Genomic DNA, 21,643 nt, shown 5'->3' with positions numbered 1-21,643 from the left:
TGTCTTTTAAGGGATCATTGGCTTCTGGAAGGCCGGCCTCATGTGCATCCCTTCGAGGAATTTCCCCTGGTGATATTTTGATGCCTGGTATATTCGAGCATGGGTGGATAGGAATATTAATGCGGGAGTACGTAGTGAATACATAATCGTAGATACTAGCTAACAAATGAATTCTCATCTCATCTTCACCTTCTTCTCGCTCCCAGCTGTGTTATGTTTCCTATCTTTATTTTATATCATCAACTATGTCAGCCTGGTAAAACCCGCTTAAGTCCGAACGGCCCAAATCATCGCCCGAACCCTGATCAGTGATGAGTCAGCAGCTGGCGAAAAATTCGGAACAGGAACAACTTGCGAAGCTCAACCGATTTGGCAATCATCTCGACTTCATCTCGCTCTTACATCAACCTCGCTCTCTATTTCCCCTCTGTTTAGCGAGAGGCAGCTCTTTAGTCGTCTCTAAGAGTTGCTTTGTGGATTGTGGCTTTGTTCTTTGGGAGCTGGTTTCTAGAACCGTAACTGATTTGATAGATTGCCTGCCTCCCTCGTGCTCTGCTCTGGCTATGGCCACACTCCTACGGCGCCCCGGCGGCCTCGCTCAGTACTCTAGAAGAGCTGCAGGATATTCGGCTTTCTCGCGCACACCTTTTTCTGTCTCCCTCCCCCAATCCAGGCTATCGGCCTTCATTGTTGCAAACCGCTCACGGCCATATGCAACGAATAGCACGGGTGGCCCGGAACATCCCAAGGATAAAAAGAACGGAGAAAAGGATATTGGGAAACAGGCGAAGCAATCTTCGCAGAGTCAATCCAGTGGAAGTCAAGCAAGCGAAAGCTCCCAGCCGAATTATGCACTCAATGCGGAACAGCGAGAGGAGTTCGATAAGATCGTTGACCAGCTTAAGGTGAACCTACCTAAATCGCAGGCGAAGCTTATTGACACGGCTGCGGAAGTCATCAAGCGTGAGGGCTTGCCAGAAGAGGTCAAAAATGCTCTGGAAGAAGTGAGAGAGTCAAAACATATCAGCCTGTCAAACGCGGCGAAGCTTGTGCGGGTTCTGAATAAACACTCTGTGAAGTTAGCTTCTAGTGTTGCCGATGAGCACTCTAAAAACTCGTCGGAGGAGCAGAGAAAAGACAACAAAGCTCCAACAGAGGAGAAACCCAAGGAAGAGTCCAATGAAGGCCGCAAAGAGGAAAGCAGGGAGGGATCGAAAGAGGAGTCAAAATCCGATAAGAAACGGCAACGCAATGATGATAAGGACCAGCCAAAGGGGCCCCAGTTTAGGATAATGGACTTTAAGTTCGACGCCGGAAATTTCTTGATTGCTGCTTTCATCTCTTACTATGTCTACCGAAGTATTTTCCCTGGCGAATCGTCACGAGATATTACATGGCAGGAATTTAGGAATACCTTTTTCGACAAAGGCTTGGTTGAGAAACTCACTGTCGTCAACCGCAGCAAAGTAAGAGTTGAGTTGGACCGAGATGCGGTTGCTAAGTTATATCCCGAGTCGCCAGCCACCAACATGAGCTTCCACTACTACTTCACAATAGGTTCTGTCGAAGCCTTTGAGAGACGCCTGGATGACGCTCACCGAGAACTAAACATCCCTAGCTCAGAGCGGATTCCAGTCGCATATGCCGATGAAGTTCCATGGCTAGCTACTTTGTTATCCTTTGGACCCACTCTACTCCTCATCGGTTCATTCTTTTGGTTATCAAGAAGGGCCGGTGGTGCAGGAGGCGGTGGCCAGAGTGGAATATTTGGCATTGGAAAGAGCCGAGCCAGGAAATTCAACCATGAGACTGATGTAAAGACAAAATTCGCAGATGTCGCTGGTATGGATGAAGCCAAAGTAGAAATCATGGAGTTCGTCAGCTTCCTCAAGAGGCCGGAACAGTTCCAGAGGCTAGGTGCGAAAATACCTCGAGGAGCTATTCTTTCTGGGCCGCCAGGTACCGGTAAAACTCTACTAGCAAAGGCGACTGCCGGCGAGTCCGCTGTTCCCTTCTACAGCGTCAGCGGCTCTGAATTCGTGGAGATGTTCGTTGGCGTTGGCCCTTCCCGTGTTCGCGACCTATTTGCTACTGCTCGAAAAAACACCCCATGTATCATCTTCATTGACGAAATTGATGCCATCGGAAAGTCAAGATCGAAATCCAACTTTGGTGGTGGGAATGATGAACGTGAAAGCACTCTCAATCAAATACTCACTGAAATGGATGGATTCAACACTTCTGAGCAGGTTGTCGTCCTAGCTGGCACAAATAGACCTGATGTGTTGGACAAGGCATTGATGCGTCCTGGGCGATTTGACCGACATATTGCTATCGATAAGCCTACAATGGATGGACGAAAGCAGATTTTCGGCGTTCACTTGAAGAAGATCGTCACAAAGGAGGACATCGAATACCTAAAAGGACGACTAGCCGCATTAACTCCTGGATTCTCTGGTGCTGATATCGCAAATTGTGTCAACGAAGCGGCATTAGTTGGTATGTTGCAAGTACTCTTCTATTTCTTTACGATGCTCGAATTAAATCTAACAAACAATTATAGCTGCCCGCATGCATGCAGATCATGTCGTTATGTCACATTTCGAGCAAGCAATTGAGAGAGTTGTTGGGGGCTTGGAGAAAAAGTCGCTTGTGTTATCACCAGAAGAGAAGCGCACTGTTGCTTACCATGAAGCTGGCCACGCTATATGTGGTTGGTACTTCAAATACGCAGACCCGCTCCTAAAGGTTTCGATCATTCCTCGCGGTCAGGGAGCTCTAGGTTACGCTCAGTACCTCCCAGCACAGGGTGATACTTATCTTATGAATGTACACCAACTCATGGACCGCATGGCCATGACGCTTGGTGGACGTGTTAGTGAGGAGCTACACTTCGACACTGTGACGAGCGGAGCTAGCGATGACTTCAACAAAGTTACTCGCTTGGCCACTGCCATGGTTACCAAATTTGGAATGTCCCCCAAGATTGGAACAGTGTATTTCGAAGAGGACCAGCAGCAGCTCCACAAACCTTTCTCGGAAGAGACCGCCCGGAATATTGACATGGAGGTTCGGCGTCTTGTTGATGAGGCATACAAGCAATGCCGTGACCTCTTAACTGAGAAGAAAGCCGAAGTTGGTTTAGTTGCTGAAGAGCTTCTCTCCAAAGAAGTACTTAGTCGCGATGATATGATCCGATTGCTTGGCAAGCGACCTTACCCTGAATCCGGAGAGTTTGCTAAGTACTTTGATGGAACTGGTGGGAAGATACAACCACCGCCACCAGCTGAGACTCTGACTGGTTCGCCTAAGGCCGACGATGCGGAAACTAAGGACAACAAACCTTCATCACCGCCTGCTTAAATACCCCTGATCTATCTTCTTGATTGGAATACCTTCCTCGCCCGCTCCCTTCCGTATACATGTACTATCTAGCTCACCCCACCCTTCACCCTTCGCATCCATTCTATTTGTAATCCTTTGTTTTCCTTTGTTTGGGTGTAATGTTTTAAATCTTTGCCATTTTTCTATCTCCTATATATCATTGATGTTTGAGGTGTTAGTAGAAGTGTTCGTTCGGAAAGCATATCAAAATGGGAAATCCATATGCGGCCATTATGTTGTACACCCTTCTATCTGGCGAAGCGATGGCTGTTTTGTTTTCATTTACTCTCATCTCTCCCCATCTCCCTCTCATCTCCCAGACAACCACACCCTGTTGTAAATTAGTAAAGACAAATGATTTTAGCAATGTAGCAAGGCTTGATCTTTGTGACATAATTGACTTGAACTCTAGGGGTTTATATTTAATTAATATTATCATTGAGGTAGGCAGTTCTCATCCCACTGAGTAACATAACGGAGAGGGGAACAAAATTCCCCAAAATTGTTAACAGTGAAAGAACTTTACATATAATAAACATGGAACATTCGCTTATTCTTGATGCCGCACTTCAAGGCTCGACACTGAAGCGTGGGATGAATTTCCCTACTCGAGCTTGATACTGCTTGTAATCAGGATATTTGCTCGCCGTGATGCTTTCAGTTAGATTGGTGCTGCTTTGGAATAGTAGGAGAAGGCAAAAAGCACCCACTCCGCTCCAGTTGAAGTATGATTCCGCTCGGTAAGCGGACCATAGGTACAGTGTAACCCAAATTGCTTGCTCAGCAACAAAATTCGGGTGTCTGCACCACGCCCAAAGGCCGGATACTACAAACCCGCGGTCCAAGTCATCACTCGTAAAAATATCCTTATACTCTGCTGGAACGCGGGCGGTCTTCTGGTATTGTTTCTTGGCCTGCTGGAATTTCCACTGTTGCTGATCGGCGAAGTGTTCGATTAATATAAGAAACAGGAGGAACCGAGAAAATATAAGATCAGGCAGCCCGAAACTGGGCGCATCGCGAAGGGTACCGATAAGGACAAATATATAAGTAGGTACGGTAATGAGGAATAGGAGGACCGATTGAGTGAGACTGATGAAGAGGACATTGAATAGGAAAAATAAGGCAGGACTGTTCACCATTTTTCGAACGGCATCCCAGCGATAGTCTTCAGAACCGATGGAATAGCCTCCTTTTCTCCAATAGTTAAAAGTAAGGCGGCCCTGTCGCGCGAGGAGTTAGTTCATTGAGCCGGGTAAATCAAGGGAGTTAACGCGAGTAGAATAATAAATTCCTTGCACTTACACTCCATATCAATGTAATAATAAAGATGGTGTTGATTTCAGTTGTGGCAAGGCCTTTCAGCCGGCACCAAAGGGCGAAATGTCCATTGTAAATGGAGGGTAAAATGCTCCACAATCGATCAACTTGAGAATAGTTTCGGTTGATTTCAGAGATAAGTACAAAAGCCAGGACAAGAAATAGAGAGAACCCAAATGCTATAACAAGCGGGTTTGTTGATAGGTAAACTTCTCGCAGTGTATCGACGTTGAGACCAGCCTCCACCACTCTCGTAGGCAAAGAGGAAAGCTGGTGAAGGAAAGGGAGAGCAGCCTGCGTGAAATCAGCGCAATCAGCCACAGATTGAAGAGTCGGTAACGCCATGGCAAATATTTGGCACAAAACCTGTGCAGCGTCAAGCTTTCTCTCGTTTTTCCTTCCGTTTGTTGTTAACACGTAGAATTGATCGTCGTTTCGACTAAAAGGGGAGATTTCGGGTTGTGGACCGTGCACATAAATTGAACCTTGTTTAGCGCGCCTTCAACGTCAGGCGACACTTCGCCTTCAAACGCGCGGCTTTTACGGGGAGAGGATAGCCAGAGTTGGGAATTGAAATCTAGTGCACGATGAACTGACAAACGACGCCGGTATTCGGACGCGTTTATGGTCTCCAAAATTCTATGCGTTGCAGAGAAACCTGCAATCGCTAAGTTAGTAGCCCAGCATCTATCTGGTGGACGCATAAGGACTGTATGAATACCGTCCCCTTAAACCAGAGGGCAAACTAATATTGTTTTCTACAAGTCTGGAATTGAAGGCAATCAATATGTCAAAAACTACGAATTTGATTTCACATTCGGGCCCCCGTGGGGTAGCTGCTCCGTTGTTATGACCAGTGTCCTAGGACATTTAACAGCTTCGGACTTTGAACCTAGATATAGAAACTGGAATTCTTGCAACCCCTCTCAACTCTTTGCCGCGAATGTTATAATTGCAGTTGATAAAGTCTGAGTGTCCTAAATGTCCATCTGTTCAAAGGGATAGTACCAAACTAATGTACTTTTATTAGGAAAAAGTCGGCATAGCTCGGAATATCAAGAGACAAGCCAGAGATTCCAGAGCTCTCTTTATATGGACTGACTGTGATAGAGAAGGAGAGCACATAGGCTCTGAAGTCCGAGACCAGGCTGTGCTTGGTAACCCAAGCATTGAAATCAAAAGGGCAAGATTCAGCAATACCGAACGAACGTATGGATGCCTTCCAGAATAAAATTAATCAGTATTTAACATATAATTTTATATATAGGCATGTGTTAGAAGCTGCTCGGAGGCCAATTGGGCTTGATGAACGCCAAGTGGATGCTGTGGCTGCTAGAATTGAGCTAGATCTGCGCATCGGAGCAGCTTTCACGAGACTTCAAACGCTTCAGCTTCAGACACTGGGAGGTGCATTGGCTGAAAAGATAATCAGCTACGGTAATTTATTTATTCATTGCTTTTTTGTACTCGGCATGCATAATTTGCTAATCGGTCTACTTGTTCAGGGTCATGTCAGTTTCCAACTCTGGGATTCGTTGTGGATAGGTATATGAGAGTTAAGAATTTCAAACCAGAGGCCTTTTGGTCCATCAAAGTTTCACATACCCGTGATGGTATTACAGTGAACTTCAATTGGCAACGTGGGCATCTTTTTGACCGAGCCGCAGTGGTAGTCCTCTTTGAGCGATGCCTGGCAGCCAAAACAGCCACTGTTACTAAAGTTAACAAAAAACCGACCAGCAAATGGAGACCACTTCCTTTAACTACCGTTGACCTCCAAATGATGGGAAGTAAATACTTGAGAATTGATAGTCAAGCAATTATGAAGGTTTGCGCTACAACATGCGAGGAGTTTGAACTGAACCTTTTCTAATTCGTTTTCCTCATGATGTATAAGGCCGCCGAAACCCTCTATACAAAGGGGTTTATTAGTTATCCTCGTACCGAAACCGACCAGTTTGATAACGAGATTGACTTGAAAAAACTTGTCGAGAAACAATACCCAAGTGAAGCATGGGGCGAATACGCAAGAGGGTCAGTCTTCTCCACAAACACCATTCTAGCGGAGTTCCACACTAACCTCTCGCGCTCTGTTGCGAAATTTTTAATTACAGGCTTATAGGTGGTGGTTTCAAACAACCTCGTCGGGGTCGAAACAATGATAAAGCTCATCCACCAATTCACCCAGTGGCCTATGTTTCTCCAACAGTGCTCAGTGCCAATGAGAAAAAAGTATATGAGTTCGTAACCCGGAGATTTTTAGCCTGCTGCTCTGAGGATGCGAAAGGCGAGTCGACCGACATTGAAATCCAATATGGGGATGAAGAGTTTCATACTCGGGGCCTTGTCGTCTTAGAACGAAACTATCTAGATGTCTATGTGTATGACAAATGGGAGAGCAGCCAACCGCTACCGAATTTTGCTCTGAATGAATCCTTTGAGCCAAAAGAAGCGAATATTACAGAAGGGAAAACGGTTGCCCCCGGATATCTTACCGAGCCAGAACTCATTGGGCTCATGGATGCGAATGGAATTGGTACCGACGCTACTATGGCTGAGCATATATCAAAAATCAAGGCGAGAGAGTATGTTGCAACTCGGCCTCGCGGTGGTGGCAGAGGATCTGGTGGAAGGGTAGATGAATTTATCCCTACGAAGCTTGGGGTTGCTCTTGTTGAAGGATATGACAATGTGGTTGCTGGCTTGCCTGATTGTCCTAGCCTCACGAAGCCATTCCTTCGAAAAGAAATGGAACTGCGAATGGGAGATATATGTTCTGGGACCAAGACGAAAGCGGAGGTAGTGAGACAGAATGTTGATATGTACAGCGAAGTATTCACCCACACGCAACGGCGCATTGAATTGCTTAAGGTGGCATGTAGGAAGTATGTGTTTGATTCTGAAAACTAGTTAACATTCCATCATATTTCTATGCACTTCAGAGCCCTTCAAAAATAGGCTACGCAAGCCTAGTTTACATGAAGAGAAAAGCCACTGGAGTTAACTGCTGTGCATAGAATGCACGTATAACTGACTACTGTAGAGGTTACGGGACATAAGGTGGTGTCTAGCATCTACCTGCTAATGAAGAAGTAGGCAGTGATATAACTATCATACGACTGTCACTGGAAGGGAGAAGAGAAATTGGTGTTGTTGATTCGGAACTTGTTCTCCTATTCCATATACAGATAGAATCACATTTCCATTTTATCTTCAGACTCGGTTGTAGCTGCAACCTCCGGGGATTTGCTGGAAACTGGTTCAGAAGAAGGATCAGGAGCATCGTCGCCATTATCGTCTGAGACAGACATGCAGTCTACATCTTTTTCCTCTCTCTCTGATGGCTGCTCCTGGCGCGATGTGATTTCGACCAGAGATTTTATAGCGTCTTCACCCTCTTCAGGCCTCTCTTTTGCTATCGTCATTTTGACTTCAGTCTTTTCCTTTCCTGCAGACTCTGACTGGGCAACGCTGGCTCTTGACGCTGGACTCCTGTCCCTACTACTCTTTGGGCGCTCCTCGAATGAGTCCGCTTTGGGATTCGGCTTTCCTTTTGCTTTGGGTGCTTCTGAAGACCCTGGATCGGGATAAGATTTTCTGAACTTGTCACTGCCCTGGTATCTTGGGTCATACCGACTAATATTCTTCTTGTCTTGATTTATTTTTTTCAAGGATTCAGAACGTTTGGACAGGTTAGACTCGATATCAGAACCAACAGGCTTGTCGTCACCCTTGTACCTTGGGTCAAACCGACTAATGTTTTTATCACCTCGATCTTGTGAATTGGACGAGACCTGTGAGATAGACTTTTTCCCCACAGACAAGTCAATGTGGACAGGTGGCTTCGATTCTCCGGGGACTGGTTTCGGGTTAATAGGCGCACTGAGAGGCACGATGGTCCCAGATATCCCTAGCTTGTCTAGACACCGGCGAATATCTTTGTAGTTGGTAGCGTTACCCTCACGTAAAGTTTCAATATGCTGCTCATTGTCGGTTATTCTTTCGACTGCTAGATTCAAGTTATTTTGAGTGGCGTATGCGTAATTTTCAATCTCAGAAAGATCCTTCTTCAAGCGCTGCAGGTCAATAGGCCTTTTTCCATCTAGTTGAAGAGCAGTTAAACACTTGAGTACATCCTCCTTACGAGCATAACGAGCCTCTATATCTCTTTCAATTTGGGATGTACTTAGTCGAACAGATTCGGTAAGCTTATCGAAGGTTTTCGAGCGATATTTGGGAACCTCATCTGATATTAATGTAGTGAGGGTATCTTTGATTTCACCGATTTCTGACCTGAGATCCACACAACTTTTGCTCAAATCCCTCAGTTTAATAGTATGCTCCTCCTTTATGGTACTTGGCGGATCTTTCTGAGGAATAGATTCTAACTGATTCACTCGTCCTTCGAGATGTTTAACATCTGCATGAAGAGTCTTCTGCTCGAACTTCGTGGCACATTCATCTTCAACCCTTTTGAGCAAAGAATCATTCAGATCAACTTTGGTATTCAACGTCTCCACTTGTGATAGAACAGGGAGTAGATTGCTTTCAGTTAGCGTACTATGTTCCAAACCCTGAAGCTTACTTTCAACCATGGCAATCCATTGGTCAAACTGCTGGTGTTTAACTCTCCATGATTCCACTTGCATGTCTTGCATCACAATATCCAACCGGTTGGATAATTCTTGCAACGACCTGGCACTTTCTGCCTGTAAAGCCTCTAGAGAAACTCGTAGATGGTGTACATCTTGGCTCTTTGTTTCGTCTCCTATTTCTTTCACTGCATGCTCAACGGCCTTCAAGGAAGACTTAAGGCTAGCCATTTCCTTTTTGATGGGGTCGATAGGAGCATCACTTGCGGAATCTTCTTTCGCTTCGTTGATTATGCCCATTATCGAAGATACCCGCTGTGAAAGGTGATCATCCAGTTCATCTCTTGATAAACAAGCTGCTCGCCTCAGTTCGATTATCTGCTTTTCAACAGCATCAAACTCTAACTTGTGTTCTCTAGACATTTCGGTCTTTATTGACGCTAAATCAGCCGGAAGTTTGCGCTTGACCTTTTCGAATTCCCTTCTTAGCAAGTTTATACTGTCCATGATTTGCGATATCTGGCTAGTAAATCTTCCCAATTCCCCTCGTGATGAAGAAGTGTAGGCCTCAATGTCAGATATCCGGTCACTAAGTGGCGTCAGTTCTGATTTAAGGTCTTCGAATACGCCCTTTTTGACTAAGGCCGCGTCGTTCACTATTCTAGTCCGCGAAGTAGACTCGGATTCCTTTTGTAACTCTTTGATTGTGCTCATAACAGAAGCAATGTTTTCCGAAAGTTGTTCTGCGCGTGTTTCCGAGTTGCTTTTCAAAGAAACAAGATCTTGTCTCATTTCAGTTAGTTGCTCCTGAAGAGAATCAAATTCAGGCTTTCCTGGCTGGCTGGCTGGTAATGTGCCTGGTAATGTCTGGGCTTTCGCTGAGGCCTGCTTAGACTCGCCCACCTGTGGAATCTGCCTAGAAGCAGTCCTCGAAAACCGGCGCTGATCATCAGCCAAAGCAAGACCCTCGACCTTGACTTCGACCAAATGTAATCGAGCATTGTGAGCAATAAGTTCATCACGCAATTCCTTTATCTTATCGATAGGCACCTCCTTCGCTGCTTCGAGCTCCTCACGGACTTCAGGCTGTCGCGCAGATCGCACAAGCCAATAGTTTACCAGTATGAAAATAGCAGCCAAGGTATACATATTAGGATTGCGCGTCACTTCTTTCTCTGCGAACTGATAGAATGTGTACCCAACCCAACTGTTATAATCCAGAGAAGCTGGGTATGACTGTGGCTCTATGATATTCGTCACCATAGCTTGCAGCGTGGGTGTCGGAGTAGAATATGATGTGACTGTAGAAATCGGACGTTCTGCATTTTCTGTGATGTGTTTCTCGAGTTTGTAGTCCCATTTATCAAAAAACTCTTGCAGCTGGTCGTTGATTGAAGGGGTGATGTTGTTCAGCAGAGATTCATTTGAGGGGGGGCGTGGATTCGAATCTGGCCACATGACATTTCGAAACATAGAGACTGCGGAATTTGTCGTCGCTGTTAACTGAATAGTTCCAGCAATTCTAGCAGGCAATGGAAAATGTGGGTTAATCGTTGTTAACGGGATGGGATACCAAAGGCCGTATATAGTGAACAGGGTAAATAACCCAAAGACGATAGTAGGCTCCATCACTGAGGCCCGGCCTCTGTTGAACCGCAAGTCGACGATCTATGGAAGTATAATATTTTCGTGGCTATGTGTAGGCCTGAAAACCTACAGGTACTAATCTATTTTTAAGCTGATTAGAATCGATAGTTTTGCTGTAGGAGAATGTGTATTTGAGTGGCCTGTATTAGTAGAGGAAAAGTAAAGTGAGGAAGGCCAGGGGAACTTATACCACTGGAGATCCCCAACAGTACAAGAAGTTCATTAGATTCCCTCTGAGCAAGGAGAGTGTTATCACACAGCTTAAAGAAGAGATGGTATAAAGCTTCCACTAATAAAAAAGAGGAAAATAGATAATTTAATGAGCCATGAAGGCAATCAAAAGTATATTATGCATTAACGATGTCTTTTGTATTCCGCCTGCTTCCATGCAGGAATGAATACCTTCGTGAGCAGAAAAGCATTCCAGGGTATTAAAGAAAATCCAGTGAAGGACAGGAATGAATCCCAACTAATTGATCTAGGGGTCCTAAGGCCCGCAGAGGACATAACTTTCGGCCTTTGTTCGGCAAACAATGATGGATCATCAAGGATATCAAAGCCAAGCAAGCCATTGTAAGATGATTGAAATGTCTCCGCAAGCACAGCAATAATTTTCAGCTTTTATATCTAGGATTCTGCATTGAGGTTGTTCACAAGATCCATTTCGCCTTTGTCTGTGGGGTTGGAAATTGGTGTTGCCAAGAAGCAGTGCCATTCAGGGTTATTCTGGTTAATGAAATGATAATAAAGTACTAAGGACAACGCTGGATAATGAATTGCTTGTACTTGTTTGCATATATTAATTGTTGATACTGAGAAAGACTGAAACTTTTATAGCAAAGATTCGAAACTTTTAGCTAGTTACTGATTAACTAACCAACCAATCAAGCTTAGTACGTACGGAGGACTGACTAAATGCTTAGTTACCTAACTTAGTAACAAAACAAACACGTATCCTTCGCCTATGGCCCAAAGCAGCTCATTTAACTATATACTTACAACTATGAGAGAAAAAAATCCGTGCCTCCTACTTTTAGGTCTTAGTACTTGGAAGATATGAGTTATCACTACGAATAGATATCCCCAAATTTTGAATAGGTGTATGCAGCAAACTAACTCATAAAGAAATCCAGAATATCCTTTTTTGGTGTAAGATCCAGCTACATACCATGCAATGCCGGATGTTTTAGTAGTACATGAAATCATATAAGAAGTAACAAGCTAGGCATAGCAAGTCGGAGCGTATAAAACGGAAGTAGTGATGCCCTCCTTAAGGTTCTAGTTGACGCGCTCGGCAAGAACTACACCGTAATAGATTGTGGCAGCTAGTGCTGCCAGGTTAACCACAGCAGAGAGTTGGTGAAGCTTCCCAAATGATTTGTTTAGTTTCATCATCTCCTTCGAGTGGGGGCCAGCGTCTGTGTATTTCTTTCCGTCGATGGACTCTAATCAACCATTTAGCAGCTATTTTAGGTCATTAAAGAGAAGAGTTTATAACCGGATACCAACCTTGCTCTTTTCTTTGGCGCATTACTTTTGCGGTTGCTGGCTGGATAACCAGCAAGTTGGTGATCCCGCTCAAAAATGTGGTCATAATGGGAACAAGGGTGTTCCATCGGTTGCTCTCAGAAAATACTCCCGAAAGACCCGAAGTTCCGAAGCGTCCAGCGACTTTTTCACCCGGGTAGGTCAAAGCAAGCACGAGTGGCACTGCAGTCTGCAAACCAAAATAAACCGGGAAAATAGACGACTGGAGAGTCGAGAACTGCGGTCTGGGAAGCGTTCTAAACGCAATTATGCCACTAACAAACGTCTACAGCTTGGGTTAGCACAACAGCATATATAATGGACGGAGAGTTCCTACCTGGTAGGACTGAAATCCTAGCAAGGAGCCATAGCTGCACTTCAGATCAGTCTAGATCCACTAGATATTGGAAGTATGGATTATCGCCATGCACACCTCAGAATATGGGCCGGAGCCAGCATAGAAGATCGTTCAGGCATTGTATTAGTCTCTATTCCTCTGCCTAATCTTGGGTTTCTTAGCACTGACAGAATTGAAATGAAGAGTTGTTGTTTGTAGCTGGTCTCGGAAAGTTGGCGATTGCAGAAACTATGACGTTTAGCCAAGGAAAGATATTTCACGTGATTTCGTGTTTGTCTGGTACTTGATTGATGCTTGGCGCGTTTGTCCTACGCGTCTGCCTAGCTTACTAAGCCGTTGTTAACGTCGAAGGAGCCTGTTGTATGAACTTGTTGAACTTGTCTAACACCGCCAGCTTTGAAAAGGACAGGAGTCCTGAGCTGTTAGATATTGTGGCTGTTTGACCCGATTTCATTAATATGGCGGACAAGGAAGCCACTGTTTACATTGTGGACGTCGGGAGGTCCATGGGGGAGATGAACAATGGGAGAGTATACTCAGATCTTGACTGGGCAATGCTTTATGTTTGGGACAGGATTACCACTACGGTATGGGAATTGACAACGCGTCTCTCCCCAGATAAATGCTAAATGCCTATATGCAGATCGCTACGGGTAGAAAAACGGCAACAATTGGTGTTGTCGGCCTGAGAACAGATGGTAGAGTACTTCGCTTCCTTCGTTCTGGCCGAGCTCTAACTCAAAAAGGTACCTCGAGTGACATGTGGACCAAATCCAAAGATAATTCATACAAAAATATTTCAATTTTCAAGGAAATTGGCCAGTACGTCTTCGTTAAGCCTAGAGGGTTAGATGGGTCTAATAATTTTCATAGAGCACGCATGCCTGATCTTAGGGAGCTTCAAAGCTTGATAAAACCCAGCAATACAGATAACGGCGATGGTATGAGATACATGTCCATCCCTTTCCTGTCACATAAGATTTGCTAACTCGAACGACGTTTCAGCAATTTCTTCGATTATATTGGCAATTGACATGATAGCCAAATATTGCAAGAAACTTAGATACAAGAGACAAATTGTCCTTGTTACCAACGGAAAGGGGCCTATGGACCTCGATGGCATGGATACTATTGCAGAAAAGATAAGAGAAGAAGGCATTGAACTTGTTATTCTGTACGCAAATCCCACTATTAATTCAGCTGCATTTTATATCTAATCTTATCTAGCGGGGTGGACTTTGATGACCTTGAATTCGGCGTTAAAGAAGAAGACAAGGATGCAGCTAAGGTAATTTTCTCACAATACCTTATCCTTCTTCCCTACTGATGCTTCCAGGTCGAGAATGAGTCTTCACTTCAAGGACTATGTGATGTCTGTGATGGTGTCTATGGTACCTTGGAACAAGCGATATCCGAGCTTGATACCCCACGTGTTAAGGTTGTGCGAGGTATACCCAGTTTCAAAGGAGATTTCAAACTCGGGGACCCGGACAAGTATGACTCTGCACTAACAATCCAGGTGGAAAGGTACTTTCGAACGTATGCGGCCCGACCACCACCTGCTAGTTCATTCGTACTATCCGGTGCACCCCCGGAAATTCAGGAAACTGGAGATTCTTCAGCAAATTTGAAGAACGCGAGAACTGACACTAGAAAGAGCACCTCAAACGAACTAACAAGTGTCAGAAATGCGCGATCTTATCAAGTCGCTGATAGTGGAGTAGTAGGCGGCAAGAGAGACGTGGAGCGTGATGCCCTTGCAAAGGGATACGAGTATGGCCGGACGGCGGTGCATATCACTGAATCAGACGAAAATATAACGAAGCTTGAAACAAAGGCTGCCTTAGAGATAGTTGGATTCATCCCAATTGAACATGTCTGTTCTATCCCCAGATCTACCTTGATAATATAATAAGTGCCTTTGACTGACTATGTTCCAACAGTACGACCGATACATGAACATGTCGAATTCTAATGTTATTATCGCCCAGAGGACCAATAACAAAGCTATCATCGCTCTTTCCTCCATTATACATGCTCTTCACGAAGTCGAAAGCTATGCCGTGGGGCGGCTAGTTACTAAAGATGGCAAATCTCCTACCTTAGTTCTGTTAGCTCCTTCAATTGACCCGGACTATGAGTGTTTGCTTGAGGTCCAGTTGCCGTTTGCAGAAGATGTCCGCTGTTATCGTTTCCCACCCCTGGATAGGGTAACTACCATGTCTGGAAAAGTTGTCAAGGAGCATCGAAACCTGCCAAACGAAAATCTTTTAGCGGCTATGGAAAAATATGTGGAAAACATGGAGCTTGTCCAGCTTGGAGAAGAAGGGTAAGGAAACACCGAATCAATGGACCCCTGAGAGAAAGGCAATTACTAAAATCTGAGCAGTGGTCAAGTTGAGTCGTTTGCTCTTCAGGATTGTTATTCCCCGCTTTTACACAGGGTTGACCAGGCTATTCGGTGGCGTGCTATCCATCCTACTAAGCCACTTCCACCAATCCCGAAAGTTCTCCAGAAACAGTCCCGTCAACCTGACGAGTTGATGGAACAAAGCAAGTCAGCATTGGAGCAATTAATCAAAACATCTGACGTTAAGAAAGGCAAGTTAAACCCCCAACATCCCAAGAGTAGGATGAGGGGATCTAATCCCACCCCCTTCTCACTATGTCTTCCTGCTAACAGCCATCATAGTTCCACCAAAGGTGAAAGGCCGCAAGAGAAATAGGATCACCGATAAGCCACTCTCTGGACTGGACGTGGATGCCCTTCTACAAGGCGAAAAGCGCCAAAGAATTTCCCCAGAGAATGCAATACCCGAATTCAAACAAGCACTTGCGAACACGGATGATATCAATACCGTCAAGGAGGCTGTGAAACAGATGTGCGCGATTATTGAGAACCAAATCAAGCACAGCCTGGGCGATGCCAACTATGATAGAGTCGTTGAATACATAGGAACCATGAGAGATGAACTGATTTCCTTCGAAGAACCAGATTTATATAACGATTTCGTTCGCGAATTAAAACGGAAGTTGCTGGATGATGAATTAGGCGAAGATAGGAGAGAGCTTTGGTGGCTTATTCGGAAGAAAAGGATTGGACTCATCGATGACAAGCTGGTAGAGATATCGAAGGTTACAGAACAAGAAGCGAAGGAGGTGTGCATACATCCAATCCCACCCGCATATTTCCTATTACAAACTAACGTATGCTCTCAAATAGTTCTTGTCATCAAAGTCAAAATAGCAGAAAGATACTGTATATCTAGCTGCTGGTGGGTATGTAGGCTCTATGTAGATGGGCAGGCATTTGGCAAAGTCAACTAAAGTCAACTAGCTTCATTCTATATCACAACGAAACGCTTGCTTCAAATATAACGAATCCCAATGCTCAATAGGAACAGCCTGGAAGTAGGGTATTATAATAAAAAACACATAACTAAAGTAACTGAAAATTAACCAGAGGAAGCTGATTAAGATATTTTCTTCGCTCTCTTCTGTGCAATATCGATTTTACTCTTGAGCCTAAATAGAAGCCTGTTAGTATCAAGGAATGTGCAGTACCAGGAAAAAGCAAGTTGACCAAGGGCAATACTAACTTTCCAGCGTCTTCATCAACAACGTTCAGAAGCTCAAGCTGGAGCTCAAGTTCATTATTGATGGCAATTCCAAGTTCCTTTTGTCGTGCAATTATCTTCCTTATTTCTTCAACACCAGTATCCTGTTCACCTATGATTTGTTTTTGCAGTTGTAGGACACCTTCGTTATCCAGCTCCCGCGTGCGGTTAGTCTCTTTCCCCAGGATCCGTCCACCCTTAACTGCAGATTTTCTACTCCCTGTAGCTGCATCTATACCCAAAAGGGCCTGTTTATCTGGAATGGAAGCCACAGCTGAGTCCAGTTTGTTCTTGGCAGCCATAGAGTTTAGTAGGTCCTCTAGCGCATCTTTTTCTTTTCTAGCGCTGGTAAGCAGGTCTTTACGTCGGCGAATTTCTCCTTCTCCAAGTTTTGAGCCGCTCCAGGCAGAATTCCCGGATATATTCTTCAACCCTTCTTCCAAGGCCCCCAGTAAAGTACCAGTTCTCACAAGGCTGCCCTTGGCGGATGCGGAGCATTCATGTTGTTTCTGGGGAGTTGAAGATTGATCGCGTCGAGTCAAGTGTAGCCTTGCATCATGTAAATGTGTCTTAACATCTCGATGGCAGTCTAGCCAGGTCGTGGGGTCAGTAATCGGTGCTCCTGCTGCCCCAGGCCCAGCGATGGCCAAGTGTAAGTTGGAAGCTCGTGCGGACGCATTATTGGGAGGCAGATTCAAAAATGACCGCCAGACTGTAGAGTTGCGCCACCGAGAGTCTTCAGAACCGTTGATAGCCCGTATGTATTCTTCTAAACCCTTGCGGCGTTCCTCCCGAAACGTCGCGTTCGATGTGGTGCCTGAAAACCAGGATTTTTTAGGCAACGGTGCTGGTGGGGGTTTCTCGACCTGGCTGATAAGTGACTCATGAAGCTTGAGAAAGTCAGAGTATCGCTTTTCGACTGTCTGTGATCGGAGAGGTAAACGGATTGAAATGTTGTATATAGTGTAAGGTTTCGCTGTAGAGGAAATGCTCGTGGAAGGAATGGAGATTTCAGGGCTCGAAGCCATGGTAAATCTGCCTATATTATGCGAAAAAGCTGGGTATTGCAGTCAACACTCAATCCAAGCTCGTCTTGAGCGCTAGATAATACAGTATTAAGCTCTGGACAGCACACTGTCTATGCAGTTGTGAGTTGTTGGGTCTCTCGGCTCAAACGAACTTATGACGTCCAAAACAAGTGCACGTGACACGGTGAGTGATTTTATAGATCCATCTATACCAAGAAGATCTGGAAGGGAAAGCAAAGAGCAGGAAGGGAGTGATACGATCACACGCCTATTTCTGAAGTATTCTCTATGGCAACGTCTACATGTTTATAAGCCTGTGTGTCAGACGAGATGCTAGCTATTGCCGCCTATTATCATAACAAAAGGTAAGGCTGGATAGGATATAGATAGTTCAGCCCCGGGGTGAATACTAAGCTCTATTATCAACCCTCGACCTCATCCCAGATATCACGTAACTCAAGGAGGTCCCTCTGGCCATAGAACTCTCCAACAATGGTCAATATCATATCAAGCATTGCGCGGGCGTTGTATTTCCACTCGCTTTTGAGCAACTGATGTCCCTTGTTGCTATCCAAATCGTTGGCAGTTGAAGGAGCAGCTTGTTCCGACTCAGGAACCTCTGCATAGCTACCGGAAAGCATTCCTTGTAGCCTTTTCTTAGCAAGCTCTAGAGCCTCAGATTCATCCTCAGCGCCAGCAGACATATCCTTGGTCTCGTCTCTGAAGGAACCATCCTTTGGTTCTTGGACAGTGTTGTCTTCTCCAGTCTCTTCTTGCATATCTTCTGCTTCATCTCCATCATCCCAGTCCGAGTTCTGCCTGTCAGCTATACTATTACCCTCTACTCCACTCGAGAGCATAGCCTGGGATTCCTTCTCACGGATTTTACTTAATATCTTTCCCGCTCGCTTTCCCAGGTCTCTCAGCTCACCAACTTCTTCACTGCTCATTTCACCCACGTCTCTACATCGTCCAAGAAGTCCCCATGCCCATGCAGCTATTCTCGTGGTCCACGAGCAACTTGGGCTTTTAGCAGCCTCAGACAGAGACCTCGTCACAATTCGTAAAACCCGTAAAACGCTGTCAAGATCCATACAAGCTAGCTGCACCATTTGAGGCTCCACAGTTTTGACAAGTGTCGTCCATTCTGTTCTAGCCCGAGGGTTATCCGCTGGCAAAGATATAGGGTGTGAGTTATCAAGAGCGGCGATGAGTTTGGCTGGAGGAACGCATTTTAGGGTAGAGCGTAGGAGAAGAAATCGATGTCGGAGGAGATTATAGTATTGTTCCTGAGGGTCTTCGGGTTCTGAATTACCGGCTTCGAGCTGATTTTCCGGGACTGTATTTGATACAGCTGCACAGACGCCATCCGAATATATCCATGTTTGCTCCGTTTCCTGAGGCGTTCCGATAGAGGATGCGTCTGCACTTGTCGGATGGCGACTGTCCTTCTTTATCTGGGGATCAAGTTTCCCCTTTGCAACGAAGAACACAGGAAGGTTCCTGGCTTCAGATCTAGAATAACAGGAAAAAGAGGTTAGCTGAAAGCCGCCAGCCAAAAGAGCCCGTATTCTCACCTTCGCTAGGCATGAAAGGGAATATAAGAAAGGTATACAGAGCTTTGGACGGAATTAATGGAAATGAAGCTCTTGATATGGAAAAAGAGTCACTAACCTGACCATCCGCAGATACTCAATGCCATCATCTGCCGGGCCATAGAAGAGCTCTCCATCCTGTGAGACATCGTCTAAACCCGGAAATGCGTGCCTTTGGCCGAACACAGGGTCACTCCGTGGCTGCTGGTATTGCGGCCTTGAAGGTGACTCGTCCTCGCTAGTGTTGTCTTCTATGGTGATAGCTGGCCGTATTCGTTTTGTAGACGGCGAGCCATCTGAAGGAGACAGTTTGCGTTTCTCAGCCATGTCTCGGGTAGTAACTTGGTTTTGTCCAACTCACCATTGTCCTTGTTTAATTCATGGTGAGTTTATGTCGGTTGGTGGTAGACGGAGAGGCGCGCAAACGAAAAGATGTTTTGGTACTGGAAAAGCTAGCTAAAAAGACTCGACTAGTTAGTTAAAACGCTTCGGACGCCAGTAAGAGCCGCATAAATCTTATAATAAGCTACAGTATCAACATATTTTTGACTTTTTTCTATGTCATTCTTCATAATATTGATAAACAGTATACCCATGAGCACAGTAGCCAAATCTATGCTACGTCTAAGGTCGCAATCTCTGGGGATCTCTGGGGAACAAGGTTGCCAAACGAATGTTAGGCAGACCTAGGAAAAATTGGACAATACGATTCAATCCCAATCCACCGCCAGCGTGGGGAGCACAGCCCTGTCGGAAGGCGTTGATATAGTCCTCAAATCCTTCTTGATTGGGCTCAACTCCTCTTGCCACCATGGCTTCTTCCAATTCCTTCGCGTCATTGATTCGCTGAGCTCCTGACATGATTTCCTCTCCTCGCATGAAAAAGTCATAAGAGTTCGAGAAGGTGGGATCGTCAGGGCAGGACTTGGTGTAGAAAGGACGGACAGCACTTGGGAATTTGTCTACGACGTAGAAGTCGGTATCGTACTTTTCACGGATGATTCTTCCGAGTTGCTTCTCCATGGCTGTGGTGAAATCATTCTCGAACCGCTCCTGTTCAGAGACATCCACGCCCGCTTCCTTCAGGAAACCCAAAGCCTCCATATACTTAAGTCTAAGGGCTTTTCCATCCTTTGGAAGCTTGAACTCTCCGGCCTTGGGGTAAGACTTTTGGACAACAGCAATCTCGTCCTTGAACCGGACCTTGAGCTCGGACAAGATGAAAACAAGGAGATTTTCAGCGAAATCCAAAACTTCGTGATAATGTTTTTGGAATGTCCTTTCAAAATCGAGACCAATGAACTAAGATTTGCTGTTAGTTTGGGAGGGAAGAATAATCTAGCTGAGCAAGTTCTGCCTTACCTCAGTCAAATGACGATGAGTGTTACTGTCTTCAGCTCGGAAGACGGGTCCTATCTCGAACACACTCATCATATCACCAGCAATACACATCTGCTTCCCCAACTGAGGACTCTGAGAGAGATACGCCTTGCGCTTGAAGTAAGAAATCTCAAAAACACCACTGCCTCCCTCGGTGGCTGCTCCGGTGATCTTAGATGTGAAAATCCATCTTGACCCACTCTTCAACATATACTCCGAAAACAACTGTGCAACACCGCTAGAAATGGCCATTATAGCCTGGCTTGTTTCGGTTTGGAGATCGAGAATTCGGTTGTCAAGACGGGTTTTCAAAGTGACGATAGGAGTCCCATCAGTGTCAACTAGTCCTTCTTCAGTGGACTCTGGCGGAGGTCTTTCAGCATCCTTGACTTGCATGGGAAGCATTGGGATTGCTTCCGATATCATGTATATTTTGGTGATGTGAAGTTCCATATTTGGCAGCGAAGCGGAATGAACGGGAATTTCAGGCTTCTTGACCACACCAGACACCTGAACGATGGAGTTGACATTCAATTGACCGGTCCACTTGATCATCTGTTTGGACAATGGCTCCTTGAGCGCTATCACAGCCTGAATCTTTTTTCCTTGCTGCCTGAGCATGAGAAATGCTAGTTTGGCACTCTGCACGCGAGCATTGTCCACACGCGCAATAACAGTGATTTCCTTCTCATAATGTTCATCTGACAGCTTCATGAGGTTCATGACGTCCTCAACCTCCGCGGAATTCGGCATCTTCCCGTATAGATGCTTCGCCGTGTCCTCGGCCTGGCTGGCTTGTGCGGCTGCTTGCTGTTGGGCTGCTCGTTGAGCTGCCTTTTCCGCCTTTGCCTTCTCCTTTGCAGCCTTCTTTAATGCATTCTTGCTGGGTCCTGCTGCTTCTCCCTCTGCCTGCGCTGCAGGCTTCTCAGCGTCGGGTTGGTTATCTCCCTCCTCCTGGGTGTGGAGGGGTAGAGTAGATTCGGTAGGCTTATCCATCGCTCAACTGTGGTGTGTCGGGAATTGATTAAATATAGACGGATATCCGAATGGACTTATCCTCTAGCAGATGACCGAATGCAAGAATGCTAACAGGAAGCTGGAGCGATAACCGTGTTCAAATCGCAAAATATTCCATCGTCACTTTCACCCCCGCGAGATAGAAAAAAGGCACGTGATGAGTCATCCCACCCTTGAA

At 45.4% G+C, this 21,643-nt stretch overlaps 10 protein-coding genes across 10 annotated transcripts; 5 read left to right on the top strand and 5 right to left on the bottom strand.

The window, feature by feature from the left end:
- Positions 1-311: 311 nt before the first annotated feature.
- Positions 312-3,363, top strand: TERG_01041 (uncharacterized protein; the record flags this gene model as incomplete). Its single annotated transcript, XM_003239008.2, has 2 exons — positions 312-2,499; positions 2,564-3,363. The coding sequence occupies 2 exons, from the start codon at positions 312-314 to the stop codon at positions 3,361-3,363; spliced, it is 2,988 nt and encodes a 995-aa protein (XP_003239056.2).
- Positions 3,364-3,953: 590 nt separating this feature from the next.
- TERG_01040 (uncharacterized protein) lies at positions 3,954-5,049 on the bottom strand (the record flags this gene model as incomplete). Its single annotated transcript, XM_003239007.1, has 2 exons — positions 3,954-4,607; positions 4,690-5,049. The coding sequence occupies 2 exons, from the start codon at positions 5,047-5,049 to the stop codon at positions 3,954-3,956; spliced, it is 1,014 nt and encodes a 337-aa protein (XP_003239055.1).
- A 279-nt stretch (positions 5,050-5,328) lies between these two features.
- Positions 5,329-7,614, top strand: TERG_01039 (uncharacterized protein; the record flags this gene model as incomplete). The annotated part of the gene is made up of 7 exons (XM_003239006.1): positions 5,329-5,415; positions 5,470-5,670; positions 5,735-5,913; positions 5,972-6,141; positions 6,210-6,532; positions 6,602-6,738; positions 6,819-7,614. The coding sequence occupies 7 exons, from the start codon at positions 5,329-5,331 to the stop codon at positions 7,612-7,614; spliced, it is 1,893 nt and encodes a 630-aa protein (XP_003239054.1).
- Positions 7,615-7,898: 284 nt separating this feature from the next.
- Positions 7,899-10,925, bottom strand: TERG_01038 (uncharacterized protein; the record flags this gene model as incomplete). Its single annotated transcript, XM_003239005.1, has 1 exon — positions 7,899-10,925. One exon carries the CDS (start codon positions 10,923-10,925, stop codon positions 7,899-7,901), a length of 3,027 nt encoding a protein of 1,008 aa, XP_003239053.1.
- A 1,296-nt stretch (positions 10,926-12,221) lies between these two features.
- TERG_01037 (uncharacterized protein) lies at positions 12,222-12,947 on the bottom strand (the record flags this gene model as incomplete). The annotated part of the gene is made up of 4 exons (XM_003239004.1): positions 12,222-12,388; positions 12,453-12,756; positions 12,808-12,841; positions 12,904-12,947. The coding sequence occupies 4 exons, from the start codon at positions 12,945-12,947 to the stop codon at positions 12,222-12,224; spliced, it is 549 nt and encodes a 182-aa protein (XP_003239052.1).
- A 503-nt stretch (positions 12,948-13,450) lies between these two features.
- Positions 13,451-15,161, top strand: TERG_11666 (uncharacterized protein; the record flags this gene model as incomplete). The annotated part of the gene is made up of 5 exons (XM_047750745.1): positions 13,451-13,769; positions 13,834-14,002; positions 14,056-14,116; positions 14,165-14,704; positions 14,772-15,161. The coding sequence occupies 5 exons, from the start codon at positions 13,451-13,453 to the stop codon at positions 15,159-15,161; spliced, it is 1,479 nt and encodes a 492-aa protein (XP_047605312.1).
- Positions 15,162-15,371: 210 nt separating this feature from the next.
- On the top strand, positions 15,372-16,075 carry TERG_11665 (uncharacterized protein; the record flags this gene model as incomplete). The annotated part of the gene is made up of 3 exons (XM_047750744.1): positions 15,372-15,429; positions 15,521-15,987; positions 16,052-16,075. 3 exons carry the CDS (start codon positions 15,372-15,374, stop codon positions 16,073-16,075), a joined length of 549 nt encoding a protein of 182 aa, XP_047605311.1.
- Positions 16,076-16,487: 412 nt separating this feature from the next.
- On the top strand, positions 16,488-16,973 carry TERG_11664 (uncharacterized protein; the record flags this gene model as incomplete). The annotated part of the gene is made up of 1 exon (XM_047750743.1): positions 16,488-16,973. The coding sequence occupies one exon, from the start codon at positions 16,488-16,490 to the stop codon at positions 16,971-16,973; it is 486 nt and encodes a 161-aa protein (XP_047605310.1).
- Positions 16,974-17,895: 922 nt separating this feature from the next.
- Positions 17,896-19,395, bottom strand: TERG_01034 (uncharacterized protein; the record flags this gene model as incomplete). Its single annotated transcript, XM_003239001.1, has 2 exons — positions 17,896-18,988; positions 19,148-19,395. 2 exons carry the CDS (start codon positions 19,393-19,395, stop codon positions 17,896-17,898), a joined length of 1,341 nt encoding a protein of 446 aa, XP_003239049.1.
- A 297-nt stretch (positions 19,396-19,692) lies between these two features.
- Positions 19,693-21,444, bottom strand: TERG_01033 (aspartate-tRNA(Asn) ligase; the record flags this gene model as incomplete). Its single annotated transcript, XM_003239000.1, has 2 exons — positions 19,693-20,370; positions 20,431-21,444. The coding sequence occupies 2 exons, from the start codon at positions 21,442-21,444 to the stop codon at positions 19,693-19,695; spliced, it is 1,692 nt and encodes a 563-aa protein (XP_003239048.1).
- Between the last annotated feature and the right edge of the window lie 199 nt (positions 21,445-21,643).

The sequence above is a fragment of the Trichophyton rubrum genome, assembly GCF_000151425.1.
Source record: "Trichophyton rubrum CBS 118892 genomic scaffold supercont2.1, whole genome shotgun sequence".
NCBI classification, from domain to species: domain Eukaryota; kingdom Fungi; phylum Ascomycota; class Eurotiomycetes; order Onygenales; family Arthrodermataceae; genus Trichophyton; species Trichophyton rubrum.
The sequence above is the reverse complement of the archived record's forward strand: the minus strand, read 5'-3'. Positions and strand labels throughout refer to the sequence as shown.